The sequence below is a fragment of the Taurulus bubalis genome (genome assembly GCF_910589615.1).
Source record: "Taurulus bubalis genome assembly, chromosome: 13".
NCBI lineage: Eukaryota > Metazoa > Chordata > Actinopteri > Perciformes > Cottidae > Taurulus > Taurulus bubalis.
The window spans coordinates 21,208,159-21,222,989 of NC_136601.1; the positions used below are offsets into that span (position 1 = coordinate 21,208,159).

The 14,831-nt window shown below is 42.8% G+C and overlaps 2 protein-coding genes across 2 annotated transcripts; both read left to right on the forward strand.

Annotated features, from left to right (window-relative positions):
- Positions 1-3,302: 3,302 nt before the first annotated feature.
- cfap100 (cilia and flagella associated protein 100) lies at positions 3,303-7,036 on the forward strand (the record flags this gene model as incomplete). The annotated part of the gene is made up of 13 exons (XM_079228881.1): positions 3,303-3,363; positions 3,465-3,565; positions 3,709-3,907; positions 3,986-4,050; positions 4,214-4,377; positions 4,466-4,546; positions 4,662-4,841; positions 5,562-5,604; positions 5,705-5,859; positions 6,044-6,173; positions 6,284-6,486; positions 6,680-6,773; positions 6,917-7,036. The coding sequence occupies 13 exons, from the start codon at positions 3,303-3,305 to the stop codon at positions 7,034-7,036; spliced, it is 1,596 nt and encodes a 531-aa protein (XP_079085007.1).
- A 508-nt stretch (positions 7,037-7,544) lies between these two features.
- Positions 7,545-12,821, forward strand: ap1ar (adaptor related protein complex 1 associated regulatory protein; the record flags this gene model as incomplete). Its single annotated transcript, XM_079228928.1, has 10 exons — positions 7,545-7,615; positions 9,529-9,577; positions 9,679-9,705; positions 10,034-10,059; positions 10,156-10,252; positions 10,435-10,533; positions 11,333-11,394; positions 11,921-11,994; positions 12,073-12,195; positions 12,384-12,821. 10 exons carry the CDS (start codon positions 7,545-7,547, stop codon positions 12,653-12,655), a joined length of 900 nt encoding a protein of 299 aa, XP_079085054.1. The 3' UTR covers positions 12,656-12,821.
- Positions 12,822-14,831: the final 2,010 nt, after the last annotated feature.

Sequence of the window (14,831 nt, forward strand, 5' to 3'; positions counted from 1 at the left end):
TGTCTTTCTAATTCACACAGCAAAAATCCATTCAATTAAACCGATTGTCTTCGACTACAGGAGAGGAAACCCATAATACCAAATATAATCAATTAAGCATATTCATTACATTTTGAGGCTTTGCCAATCACGGCCCTTCAATATCAATTGAATTATAACTGGCATGGTTAGTATTTGACAAGAATACATGTACGAGTCAGGAAGTGAGGGCAAATACTTTTCCATCGGAGCAGAAGCGATGGAACCAAAGCAGAGGCCTTCGACTTTGTGCTGCAGTTCTTTGGTACTCGGCCATAGTGAGTGACACGCGGTGCTGTGAGAGGACGCACCTTCCATCAAAGATGTTGCTTCGCTAATAATATCAAATGAGAGCAAACTGATGGGCCCCTGCTGGTTGTGTGGAGAAATGGCATGCTCGTCAGAAGTCCGTTTCCACAATATTTTATAAATCAAATGTTATTACATCGATGGAAAAGATAGAAATAGCTTTAAGCCTCTGAAGGAAAGAGCGTTTCTGTTCATTTACAAAGACTGTTGGCTTCTTCATTTGTGTGGATGTGTTTCTTTTGAGATTTTAAATGCAACATTCAAGCTGATTACATATCACAGCCCTTTGTGCCCAGAAATAAGTTGTTTTTTACTGTTTAGTAACTGTTTAGTAACAAACAAACACTAAATTATTGACAATCTGGTTAGTTATTCTAAACGCAACCTAGTTGTTCTAGCTTTTTGCCCCTCAAAACGTTGGACCTCATCTCATGGCCTTCCTCAGCGAGCGATACCTGCCCAGGTGTCATCATGTCACCTAAATATGCAACTTCCTTCACGTAACTACACACAGTTGTCAACTTTTCCGTACTCAGGCCACTCGATTTACGTTTAAAAGCGAGTAAGTGAGCCTCGAGTTTTGAATATTAAAGATCAAGAATGAGTCTCCTCATTCAAATTGCTCACTAACAATGTGAATTATCAACGTATGTTTACATATTTGCCTTTACCCATAGTGCTAACTTTGCTCTAATGTTTGAGTCATAACAGGAGGTCAATGCTGTGTTTACTTGTTTTGCTCTTCCACCTGAATTACTGAAAAACATGAGGGAGAGAATTATCTTAGAAAAATCACGTTATAATTATGAGCCGATTTGAAATTAATATTTTAACGCCTTCTGTTCTGACTTTTTCTGTGTGTATTTATTCATCTGGGCGTTCATGGATCAGCATATTTTTTTGTGTTCATTGAAAGTGGCTGTGTTAATTATGTGTAAAGAAAAGCCGTCTGTGTCATTATGCACAGGGCTGAACGTTCACCTCTTACATAATACCAAATATCTACTGTCTTTGGGCTACAAAGCGGAGGAGGCGGAGGCAATCTGAAATGCTCAAACAACCCATGCAGCGCTGCAAGAACGCAGATGCTTACAAGCTTTTCTGCATTGTGTTACTGCGATACTGTAGGCAGAGCAACTTCCTGGGAAACTGTACGAAAGGAGTGGTTTTAGAAACATTCATTTAACTCGAGAACAGCTGTGCCACGCATTTTAAGACGTTACAGTAATGTATTGAAATGTAAAGCACTTAAAGTGCTTGCTTTGTGTTTTCCTTTCCATCCCTGTCGAGCATGAAAACTGATCCTTCAAAATCTGAATAAAACATAATTCCCATTTCCGAACACAACGTGCCCTTTTCTGTTGCGAGAGCCAACACTCCCCCATACATTTGAGTTACTTTGGCCTGGCAATCTGACACTGGGATTTCCTACAAGCAAGTGTAGCGTGTGGGCTGCTGTGTTGAGCTGAGATGTGCAGGGTCATGTGTGGATGCGTGGGTGGATATGTACAGTACCGGGTTCTAAGTATATTCACTGGTACACACTGTTGGCAGCCAAATCAACTTATCTTTGGAAGAAATTATCTATCACATAACTGTAGTACTCACAAACATTAATACAAGCATGTCTACATGTCTCTAAACAGCATCTAATGTAGTCCTGAAGTCAGGGTTTCTCTACCTCAGAAGGCTATTTGACAGAGGAAATAGTTCTGTAGAGACAAATTACATGATCTGTTTATGCCATCTAGTGGAGAATTAATATGACTGGCTGACAGAAATGAAGACCAATTCCTGTAACAGTTGAGCAATCATCATACCAAAGTAAAATACCGAAGTGTTGTCATTCTACAAGCCTTCTGTTAATTTTTAATGATGTCCTTTTTTTATATTTAGTTTTTTTCTAGTCACAAAATAATCAATGGAAAATTTCCCATTTATATTTTTATTTCATTCATTTATTTATTTATATATATACATTAATAAATACATATACATAAATACAAATATATATATATAAATAAACTATATATAAATATTTAAATACACTATATTTAAATATATTTAAATACAATATATTTAACAAATATATATATATATATAAATTATATATATATTCATATTTATACATAAAATTATAGCAGCCTAGGTAAATGGCCACAAGCTATGAAATCAAAATTTACAGGATTACTAGGAGGCCGTGAGAGCAACGGTTACCAAGACAACGGTACACATAAAACAGCCCGACCTGCATAGCAACGTTGTGGGACTACTTTATGCTAAAGCAGGTTAGTTGTTCTGCGGACACGGTTCATAAATATATGTATATATTCACAGCATTATCAGGCGGTAGGTTGTATGCATTATTAACATCAAATTAAAGAAGTGTGTAAAACGGTTAGCATTATGCCAACCTGTACGGCAACTAGCGTTAGCTAGACTGTGACGTCACGTTAGCTAGTTCGGCAAAGTTAGCCTGTTAATTACGGGATGCAGAAGGAGCTAAGAAAACGTCTCCAAACGTGATACGTTCCTAAAATAGACAGCGTGTTTGAAGGAGCTGAAATAGAATACTATGCACCCTTTAAGCACAATATAAGTGGAAATAAAGATGATATAATAATTGTCAGTCGCAGACTGGATGTTGTAAACAATAGTGTCTTGAAGTTGAATCTCACGCAAAAAGCAGAAAGGGGTTCCAAAGCTGAGGAGCCTTACATAGTATGTCAATAGTAAATTGACTATTTGGTCTCATGCTGTTTGTCCTCCACAAAAAGGCTTTAATACTTCTTCTTCTTCTTCTTTTTGTAACCTGCAGCCAAACAAACCGCTGAGCCATTGCGTTGCCAGATGTAACCTCAGAGATGGAGTCGCCACATCCAGGTAAATATTTCTTCATAATGCCACGAGTCACACAGGCAACACATTGTGAATACAGTCAGTGATTGATCATGTTTCCAACAGAAGCACCAGCGATGCCTTCAGGCAGCGATGTTGTTTCAGAGAGTGACAGCGCTGTAAAATCACCTGGACCAGGTACAGTGGGCCATGACAGGCCAGTAAAATAGGAAGCGGAAAGAATGAAAATGCTTCTTTTCTTCTTACAAAACACATTTACATCATTGCGTTGTTTACAGACGTGAGGAAGAGTAGGGAGACTCAACAGAGCCCATTCAAAGTGCCAGACAGTAACAGCATTTCCCTTCTGAGTGAGAGTGAAAGAGTGGACCAAAAAGAGGTTGGTGTGCGTTTTTTAGTTTTTTTAATACAACTGTGTAAATACAAACAAGTCCTTTTGCACACACTGCACGATACCCGTGTGCGACAGTGACTGCAAATAGAAAAATCGAGTCCTGCTGCCGTCCCCTCCTCCATGCACAGGAGACGCGTAAATTCCTGGCTTTGCCAATCGATAAGAAGACGACCCTTGATGCTCGAATGACAGCCGGGCTGAGGAAGGAGCTGGGGGAAGAAGAGAAGATAAAGGGGGTGAAGAATCTCAAACAAATCAAGAGTAGGACAGGGCTCCCCAAGCAGACGCCCATCAGACACGAGCTGATGAAGGCCATGATGAAACGAGGTGAGCGGAGTGGGCGAGAGTAGAGTGCACGCCATTGGCGAACGTTAATGTGACCGGTTGTCTGTCCTCCGTCCGCAGAAAACATTGCCAAAGACAGCAAACATGACTTAGTCGCCATGGAACGGCAGAAGGTAGTGTTGGAGGTAAATGATTCCAAGAGGTAAAGCCGTGTCAGCAATCTGGATTCAGTTTCTGAATCTACTGTGACGGATGCTTTTTGAACCTTTGCTCTCTGGGGGTGAAAAACAACAATTTGTCTGTGTAATAAATAATAAAAACAGTCTCTCGCTTCCTCCTCTCCCACAGTTATCTCTGATGGCGAAGAGGTTAGAGATTACGAAGATGGACAAGGCCATTGCGAAAAAGGAGAAACAGCTGGCTCAGTTTGAAATGTACATTGGGGAAGAAAACCTCGAATTTGAGGAGTTCCTCAGGGAGAACGAGAAGAAGTCGGTGGAGGCCAGGACATTGTAAGAAGAAGCATCGAGAGACCTCACGTCAGGCGCACGTTGGACGTTTCAGTCACGTTGCGAACACTTGTCTTCCCTCTGTCCACAGTTTTGAACGCGAGGCCAAGTCCAAACAGGAGAATAATTCAGAGATCAAGAAACTGACGGCTGAAATAGGGGCGGTTACAAGGTTGTACTCTGATGATGCTGTAATATTAACGCGTATGAGTGTGCACTTTGCCCATGTGAGAAACATTGAGGGTTCTGTCGTGTGGCTTTGAAATCTAGCCTTCTATTTCTCATAGCGAACTTGCCAAGTTCGAGGAAATCCTGATAGGCTGCAATAAATACAAGGAGCTGCTGTTCGAGCTGTCTCCTCCAGAGTGGCAGGAGGCCCAGAAGGCCAAGGCTCTGAAAGTCCCATCTGATGGAGACGCTGAGGACAAGCAGGAGTCAGCTAATAACAACGGCAAGTACAAAACCAAGTGAATCAACAGTAAAAAAATAAACCACGAGGCCCAGGGCGATACTGTTCCATGTCCTGATTTTTTCATTCTAACTCCAAGGAGCGCATTGTTACGGTAAATATGGATCGTGCTTGTGGAGTGATTTGAATGGTAACGTGCCCACAGATTTGAAGAGCAAGGGGTCCGGTCCAGGTGGAGCGCTGCCTTCCATTAAAGAGACCAGGCTCGAGGACACACTGTGAGGAAACACCAAGACACCCAGCGACATCACACCACATTACATTTAGCTGACGCTTTTATCCAAAGCTTACAATAAGTGCATTCAACCATGAGTACAAACTCAGAACAACAAGAATCAAGGAAGTACGATTTCTTCAATAAAGTTAAAAGTGCCATTTAAGTGCTACAAAAGTGCTACTACACTGATGGCTGCACATCCCGTATTTATCCTTCACATTCACACACACACACGCTAATAGATGGGCTAAATCAGGACTATGACTTCCATTAGGTGTTCAATGTGAGGCCAAATAAATATGTCTGACATAATAAAGACCTATGTCTTTGCATAAAGTCTATAATTTCCTCTTATGGCTGTACAGTATGTTTATGTGTTCATTCAAACATCCTTTCACAATAAATGTCTCTCTGTTGTAGCAAACAGCATGCTGGTATCCTTCTGAACACCTTTCAGTAAAATCATGTTAAGCGGCTTAAAGCCTTCTTTGTCCTTCTCAGGAGCACAACCACTAAACTTGACAGTGACAACTCAGAATATGAGGTCAGTTGCCCACCTCCCAAAAAACCCTTGAAAATCTACTTCTCTGACTTATCGTCTCTTTTCATCTGGGGTATTTTCGTTGTTTGTTTCGCTTCTGAAGGATGAGCCGGAGCTGTTCTTCACCGATCCCCAGCAGCTACTGGATCTGGTGACAGACCTGACGGAGAAGAACTTGTCCCTGATTCAGAACTCCAACAGGGTGGAAGAGACCGTGAATGAGCTGCGGAAGTCTTTGGAGACAACCAGGAAGAAGATGTAAGCATCAGGAGTCGAGGGAGGATTTTTGGCATTTTGCCTGCTGTGTTGCTTTAAGGGGGGTTTCACTGTTTACCTTGATGATTCAGACTTGAAGTAGTTTAACCCTTTGTCTTCTCTCTTTACTCCCTTATCCTCTCCACTTTACACACATCATCAAATGCTGAATCCCTTCTGTCTGAAGCCAAAAGAAGAGAGAGCAGTTAGCACTGCAGATAAACGACATGAGCCAGAGGATCGACGAAGAGAAGGCCAAAGGCAGCAAGCTCCATCAGATGATTCAGTTCCATATGTCGTTGAACACAGAGGACCAGGTCAGATATCCAAGATCCGATTGCTCACAATGCTTAGCAATCCTGTACAGTGGCGCTAGCAGTGTTTGAGCAGCAGACGCTTCATTCATTTGTCTCCTCTCACTCAATAGGACGCCATGTGGGACGCTCTGGGCGAGAAGGTGGGGGACGTCTACCGCCGCTGCGTGGACGACAGGCTGACCAACCTCGGCACCTTGGAGAAGCTGGCCCACATTGAGAACTGCATGGTGCTGCTGCTGCAGGGCCTCGAGAACCTCCCAGAGGAAAGCTTCATGATGATGAAGAAGATCAAGGACAGCGAGAAGAGGAGCAGGTATGTCTCCGTGAGCAGACAGGGCTCGCTTTCTCGTGCCTGCAAGAAAAAGTTGATAGAGCAATCTTTTGTAGGGTCATGCCAAATGGCAATGGGAGTGCTTTGCATTGCTTGTTTTTTTTTTCTCCCTTCAATATATCGTTTCCAAACTTGGTAATAAGAATTTGTTGTTGATGACTTCATTGTGTCGCAGGCAGCGTGATGAGAAGCAGATAGAGAAGAAAGAGAAAGAGAAGGAAAGGATGAGGAAGTACTCGGCGAGATCTTTGGCTAACGCCAAGAAAATAGTAGGTCTTTTATATGTGAATACATTACAGTTAATAATTAAACATAAATAATTTGCTTTTTTACATGATCTTTTAATGAATTTGAACACTTAACAGAGGCTCACAGCGTATCCTGATCCAATTGCACACTTTTTCTTTTTCAGAGTGGTAGAAAGCTCATGCCCAAATCCAAGCCTGTTGCTCCGAGAGCCAGAGTCAGGGACGTGGACAACACCCCCGCTGAAGATGAGATGTATTCCTACCTCTTCACCTATGAAGAGTAAAAAAAACAGAAATCATCTGGTAGAATAGAATCAAATAGAATCAGTACATCAGCTGAAATGTTACTACAACAATAGCATTAACCAGGGAAATACTATTCATGTGTAAGAGAACTATTACATTACAATAAAGCAGCGGGGTTGCAGTGATAACCGAGTCTCTGTTTGCATATTAGCATTTTAAATGTTTGGATTGTTACGATCACACTTACGTATTTATTTATCAAACATGTTTTCTTCCTGCAAAACTGCTGCTCGGTTCTATAAATAGTCTACATGTCTAATTTAGTCTAATTTAGATACAGCATGTATCCGAAATGAGGAGCCCCCGCCGCTAGGTGGTGCTGTTGCAGCGTCTCCTCGCCGCTGAGGAGAAGGAGGATGAGGAAGTGGCAGCAGCAGCAGCAGGACTGGACTTGGAGATGTAACTAGTTAGCTGCCTCCACTATCACACCAGCAGCTGCCGGGACACCACTAGCGAGGAGACCCCTTACTCATATTTGACAATGCGATGGGTAACTGCTGGACATACTGTGTCGGCCTCTTCCGGAGAGAAGCCAGCAGAATCCAGAGAGGAGGCGGGTAAGTGAAGCGCGAGCTCAGGGAGCTAGCTTAGCTTAGCTACCGGGGAGGCAGCAGCAGCATCATCATCATCATCATCATCATCATCTGAACCGTATCCGGTCGCTGCTGCCGGTCGAACCAAGACCCCACCCCTGTTGTCAACAGCTGTCAACGACTTAGCTAAAATACTTAGCTAAATGAGCTCAACCTGGCTGTTATGCTAACGTGACGTTAGCATAACAGCCAGGTTGAGCTCATTTAGCTAAGTCTCTAAACTTTTACTTCCCAACGCAGTGCATTTTGTCTGTTTGCAGGCCGTTTTAAGCGAGGGGTTAATAATTAATGTATTTCAGTCGGACTTTTCTTGGTGCTTTGTTAAGAGCACCAAGCTGGGTCACACCTCCAGCACGTCCGCATGTTTGCGTATTGAAGCTGACACACAACCCGTAGTAAGGCAGTTATGAAAGGTGTTAGTCCACTTTATCTGCTCCCACTAGGTCGTGTCTACAGAGCATCTTACCTGGAGTAATGCCACGTAGGCTTTGTGCCAAAGGGAAATAATAATATTCAGTTAAATTCATTGTTGTATTGTCTCGGAGCTTAAATCAACCTGAACCATGGCCCCTTTTCCCTGCACACGTTTAGTCATGTCCCAGTGTACAGACATCGGTGTCATCAATGACGTCATTGGGGCTGGTTCCAGGGTCCTGGTGGTGGGACACACACATACACACACACACGTGGGACTGAGCTTAAGCTTAAGTGACACCTGCTTTTCTTCCTGTTGCAAGTCAAATATCTGCCATGAAAAAGCTTTGTTTCACCCCATAAGTTAAATGTTTATTCACCTCATTAACTCTTTCGTTCATACATTCCTACATACCTTATCACAGATATATTATGCCATCGTGTGTACATTTATCCAAACAATAATTAACCCCCAAAACAGCTTGTTTGTCACTCATTGTTTGTCGATAATTTTTCGATTTCAAACAAATTGATGACTTCCAGCTTATGCTTTTGTATTTTTTTATATTTTAAAACCTTTATTTAATCAGGAGAGTCCCATTGAGATTAAACATATCTTTTTTGAGGGAGACCTGGTCAAGACAGGCAGCAGCATAAAAACACACAGTTACAGACAGAAAACACAGAACAAGACAAGTTAAAAGAAACTAAAAACTAAGAGACAGTGACATAATGGAGTCAATTTAAGAAACATTTACATTTTTGGGAACCTGCCTCTATTCTTTCATTCTAGATTTAAAAGTGGTATCAGTTCTTTGAGCTTTAAAACATTCTGCAACATATTCCATGATGAGGGGGCTGAGTACACAAAAGCCCTTTCCCCCATTTCCATTCTGGCATCTGGGACAGTGAGCATAAAAAAGTCCTGAGATTGCAAAGAGTATTTGATGCCTATATAGATGATGTCAGTGTGTTACTGTAACTGATGCTTACCAAACCGCATTAGTCAGCACAGCGATCACAAATGCGTTTAGATGTGAATGGAATAAATTAAGTTTTTTATTCGAAAGGCAAATTGGCCAATTTGAGAATATAGGCCAATCATTTATGTTGTGTGAAGTCGCTGGGGTTGATTCTTGGGACGGGTACAGATGAGAAACAAAATGATTCACTGTGCAGTTTTTCCTGTATACAGTCTGGCATTGTCCACATCAAGCTAAACCAGCAAAACTGTTTAAGAGAATGACAAATACATGATAATTGTTGGTATAAAGGGCCAGAGCTACTGATCTACAAGGAGCACAGGCGGCTTCTTTGTGGATTTTAATGATAGTGACGGTCTGTTTAATAATCTGTCGCGTGAAAATGCAGCGTTTCAGACTAAATGTCGAAAGCGCCTTCTACTTTTTCACATGTTCCAGATCATTGCCGGCGTGTTCATACTCTCTTCATTACTCCTACAGGTCAAAGTACTTCCGAAGCAGCACCACGGGGGAACATTATACAATAGAGGTATGAGTCATACATGTATACTATTGTTTTCTGTTATTAATGATGACTATTCAGCATCGTGCTATATGTCTGATTGTGTCTTCTTTTTTTTCCTTTTCCAGTTTGAAAATCTGGTGGAGAGTGACGAGGTAAGTCTGATCACGTTAAGTTTCAGGAAGCTTCAGTACCCGGTGGCATTGCAAAAGACTGAGTGTGTTTTATTAGACGTACAGGCCAATTAAAGCCGCATTACGCTGGTAGTCTCTGCATAGATTTAACTTCCAGACCCCCGTCAGACTCTCCTCTGGTAGCTGTTTACTCTAGTGATGGATGCAAACTGACGTGTGCAGCCTCTCTGTGGGAGTAACTTGATTACTGTCTGCAGAGTCCCAGACTAGTAGCCCTTGAGTCAGACAGTGCAGCAATGAGGATGCACTGATTGCTTTGTGGTGAAATGTCGTGTTTGTTGCATTGCAGGCTGAGAGTCCGCAGCCCTGCCCGAGGTAAGAGACCTGCTGGGAATTTAAAAAACAAAAACAAATCTGTGTTCCTTAAGAAACCTTTCCCTTCAAAGTGTGTTTTGTTGCTCTTTCACAAAGGCCCATCAGTGAAGATGAGATCAAGCACCTCAAAGAGCACCGCTACACCGCTCTCTCAGATCATCAGATCCTGATCGACCAGAAGATCCAAGCCGAGGTAAAGAGCCACCTGTCTACATTAACAGCCACCGCTGTTTCATTTTCTGTTTTACAACCTATTTTGCTTGATTTTTGTAAAAATGTTATTATTTGCTGCATTGTTTTTTCTGTTTGGTAATTTTCTGTGTTTGTTTAATTTTTGTTTGTTTGTTTATTTTTGTTTATTTGTTTCTGCTTCAGTTAGAGGCACAAGAGGAGAAGTTGAGGCTAGAAGAGGAGGCTAGAAATGCCGCCCAGCGCGAGGCCGCCAGGTTGGCGCATGAACGCAAAATGAAGGAGGTGAGGCGGCGCAGAGCGCTCCCTTCTGCCGCTTTTGACTTACTGCTTGGCAAAAACAACTTCTCCTCTAACCCGCCGCTGGCCCTGTGCAGAGGCTCCCCCCGTTTTCAACTCCTCGGCCTTCTGGGTCATAAAGGGACGCAGGGATATTGTCACCTGTTCTGTCTTCTTTTTGTCCTCCCTTGTCCAGCCTGGTAAACTGCTGACTGTCTCAGTGCTTCATTCAGCTGACAAACCACTTGTTAGCATTCTGGATCCCTTTGTAGATGGAAGATGATGTAGAATACACAGCGAGCACCAAAGCGTTAACAGACATTAAACTCGCCGTGACCCTTATTCATAAGAACCAGCAGTGAAATGAGGAAAAGACGGGGCCCACGCTGCAAATAATGCCATTACTGTTGCAGTCTCCACATCAATGTGGACTATTGGAATATAATAGCATTGCAGCAAGATAAATATAATGGATATATATATTTACTATAGTGTTTCAGGCAAAGGCCTGCTGCAGGAAAATGGCTTTCTGATGTAATGAAAATGTGACTCCACAGCTGGGATTGAGATTTCTTTCTTTTTCATGCCTCATTCCACTGCTTCTCTAGTCTTTTCTCTTTGCTTTGTCAAAGTTATTGGCTCGCACGTTTCCTCAATCGCACCAAAATGGTACCAAAATGTTATTTCTATGTTAATATTGTTAATATAGTCTGTATTTTCTTCATGGGGAAAACAGGACTATCTTTTTTCTTCTTCTTTTCTTTACTAGATCTGTGTGATTCTGTGTTTTTGTTGTTGTCAGCAGCTGCCTGCCCAGAGGACACGCGGGAAAGCAGATGGCTCCGGCGGTGAGCCTCAGCAAAGAAAGTGAGTCACTGAAGTTCATGAGACAACAGGATAGCTGTTAGCCGGGGACAAGCCACGGTCATGAGGCGCCGCATAGATTTTAGTATTTGTACAAAGTAGACCGTAACGCTGGATGTGTTTTAAAGTCTTTTATCTGCGGCAGCTGCAAAGAGACATTTGGAGAACCAGCATCTGGCAAATCAGTCCTTCAGTAATGAGTATTATATCTATCGGCCCCTCAGATGTATGATATTTACACGTGTTTATATTTGGCAGACAGAATCTGACATATTTATTTTTTCCGAAGCTCTCAACAGAAACATGAATTTTGTTATGTGAGCACACCGTTTCTTCCTGCTGCAAAACAGATGTTAACGGTACTGCAAGGTTTAAATGCTGAACCCACGTTCCCTATTCACGTGCATCATAAGAAGCGTAGGGAGGCGTTTGCTGTTCAGGCCCACTGGGCTTCGAGTGACTGCTTTTACACACCTGTTGTTGTTGTTGTTGTTGTTGTTATGGTGACTGTTGTCCCGGTCCGTTCCAGACCAAACGCGGGGGAGGATTTTGACGTCTACCTCCAGAACGTGAGAGCCCAGTCGGACGCTTTCAGGGGCAGCAGTAAGTGATTCTGTTGGCTCTACGTAAAGGTCTACATGCTAAAGGCTCCTGTTGTAACGGCTGACTCTCTGTTTCCAGGACTGCCATCCGACACCAACGTGGTGACTCCCAACACCGAGTGCAGCTGGGACTTCACCACCAAGACCCGCTCCACCAACGACGACGGGACATCGCTGGATCTGGAGTGGGAAGACGAAGAAGGTGAGGGGGGGCTGTCTGTACATTCAGCTCTGACTATAAGAAAAGATCCTGTATACACGGCAAGAAACGTAGTTTGTTAAGTGTTAAATCTTGGGTTGGAACCCTCTGAGCCACCAGTTTATGGCGTGCTGCACTTTTCTTTTTTCACCTCTGCTATCGCAATGACCGCTGGTGTGCCTGCGTTTTAGGAATCAATCGCGGACTCCCGGCCTGGGAGAGGTCCCGGACGGAGGAGGACATCCTGCGCGCGGCCCTGAGGCCCGGCAGCAAGCCGGTGACCAGCGGCCCGGCCTCGGCCTCGGAGGATTCCACTGCGCTGGAGTGGGAGAACGACTTTGTGGGCAGCCACCCAGAGGACAATGCAGACTCTGAGTTCGAAGGGTTCGTCAACCCGGTCCTAGACACTCCCTCCGAGGACGCCCCGGACTGTGGCCTCAGGTCGGACAACCAGGACAGATAGTGTCCAGCACCAAAGCAGACGTTCCCGTTGTGTCCCCTTCACGTCAAAGCTCACCAGCTTCTTCTTCTTCTTCTTCTTCTTCTTCTTGCCTCATGAAAAGGACGTGTGCGTAGTTGCTCTTCATAATCCGTAACATGAGACTGATTCTGCAGGAAAAAGTTGCGTATCTCCACACTACAGTACAGCGTGGCATTTTTATCAAATACACTTTTTTTTCCAGTGCCTTCATTTGCCACAATTCATTTTTATTTTTTTTAGCAGAAGTCCTCCCTCAGCCTCCGTTTCAGCTCCGCCCTTCACTTCTCTTCAGTTGTTGCATGAGACACAGAATTCCATATAAAAGGAATAAATATTAGACCAAATCATTTTTGACAAATCAGTGGGGGCAGGATCGTTTCTTCAGTCGCTGATGATGGCTTATCATCATCATCATCATCATCATCATCATCATCGTCATGGATTGATCAATCTTCAGTCCTACGCCTGTCTCGTGTCTCTCTCTGTTTGGTTTATTATCTATTATTATTAGTATTAGTATTATTATTATCTACGGCCGATAGCCCAGCATGTTGTCAAGCAGCAGCGCCCTCAAATCAGTGAATGTTCTCTGAGCAGAAAGCTCCAGTCCCACTACCGATGTGGTACCGATCAAAAGATCAGCCGCGTAACTGTCATGTGGATCTTCTGATATTCGTGTCGATCAACATGAGCTGTGAGACATTCATTTACATTCAAAACGACTGAAACAACGGCATTGAGCTCTTAAATGCATAATTAAGCACACACACACACACACACACAGTGACTCCCCTCCATCGGTACATCGTAGGCCATCCTTGTTTTAAACTGCCATTTTTCTGTCTTTCTTTCCTTTTCACTTTTATTAGAAGATCTTAGATTTTTTTTTACGTCAGAAACAACAGCACAGAACAGCGATATCATTGCCAGTTACCGTGACATCCACCACAAATGTGTATATAATGGATTATTAAGGACAGCAGGTCTTTTATCTCTACATTGTTTGCATAGAATTATTCATTATTCCATCAAATATATGATCTACACTGGGCTTTTTCAGAGGCAGACCGCTCCCTAGACGGCCAGCTGATGATGTTGATCATACTTCTGGTTCATTTTGATATCCAGTGTTCCCACAGTGGAAAATATGGAGAGATATAGCAATGGAAAATGCATATGCAACATACGACATAGGTGGAACATAACGGGAGACGATTTTTCTCAACAAAACCCCCTTCATGTACCACGACTGATTTCTGATCGGTTGCCGGCTTTTTTTTAGTGTTCAGCAGGAGTTTTTCTTTAATCTGGCGTGAAATCCAAAGCCGTTACTGTGAGCTGAAGAGATTCAGCGTCATAGTTAGTATCATCATTTCTGTTGAGGTTGTGTGAGTCTAGAGGAAAAAGAGATGAAGGTTATCAAACGTACAATCATGACTCTGGTGTAAACTTTGTTTTACTCCTGTAATCGATCCAATGCTGCTCTCCCAAGGAATCTGCTGTATACTTAATTTATATAATATATAATATCCTTTTTAGACCAATCTTGTTGTTCACACTGATTAGTTAATCTGTCTGAATCAAAAGTAGTTCACTGATTGCACTGAAACGAGCCACGCGTGTGAAGAGGAAACTGATCTGAGAGCTGCGTTCTGCTGCTGCAGACGACACACAGACGGTCCTCCTTAATGTCCGAGTGTGTCATTTAAACTGAGTTTTGCTTTGAACACATTATGCACAAATTATGCTTTGCTGTGATCACGTGAGCTCTGATTTAATCACTAACGTCCTGTAAACAAAACAAAAACAAATGTAACTCAACATTCCTTTGTCACACTGAACCTCAGAGAAAATGAAAAGAAAATCTGGAAAAAATGTATGGGGCATCACATACAGTTCCTGTAATATCAAACTAAGTTTAACAGAATGATCATCATCGTCATCACATGATTGATGATGAGTAGATGGTTCATGTGGTTTTTGTCATTTTCACACCGGCACGACGTTTGTAGTTCACACGCCTAAAATACAAGCCTGAGGGCTTACAGGTTCTACACCCGTTTAAAGGGTCGGTTCTCTACTAGGAGCTCGGGACGTTCTAATGAAGGTCTCTGGAACAAGGAGGCACTATCAGGATGTCCTCTCATGTTTACATTGC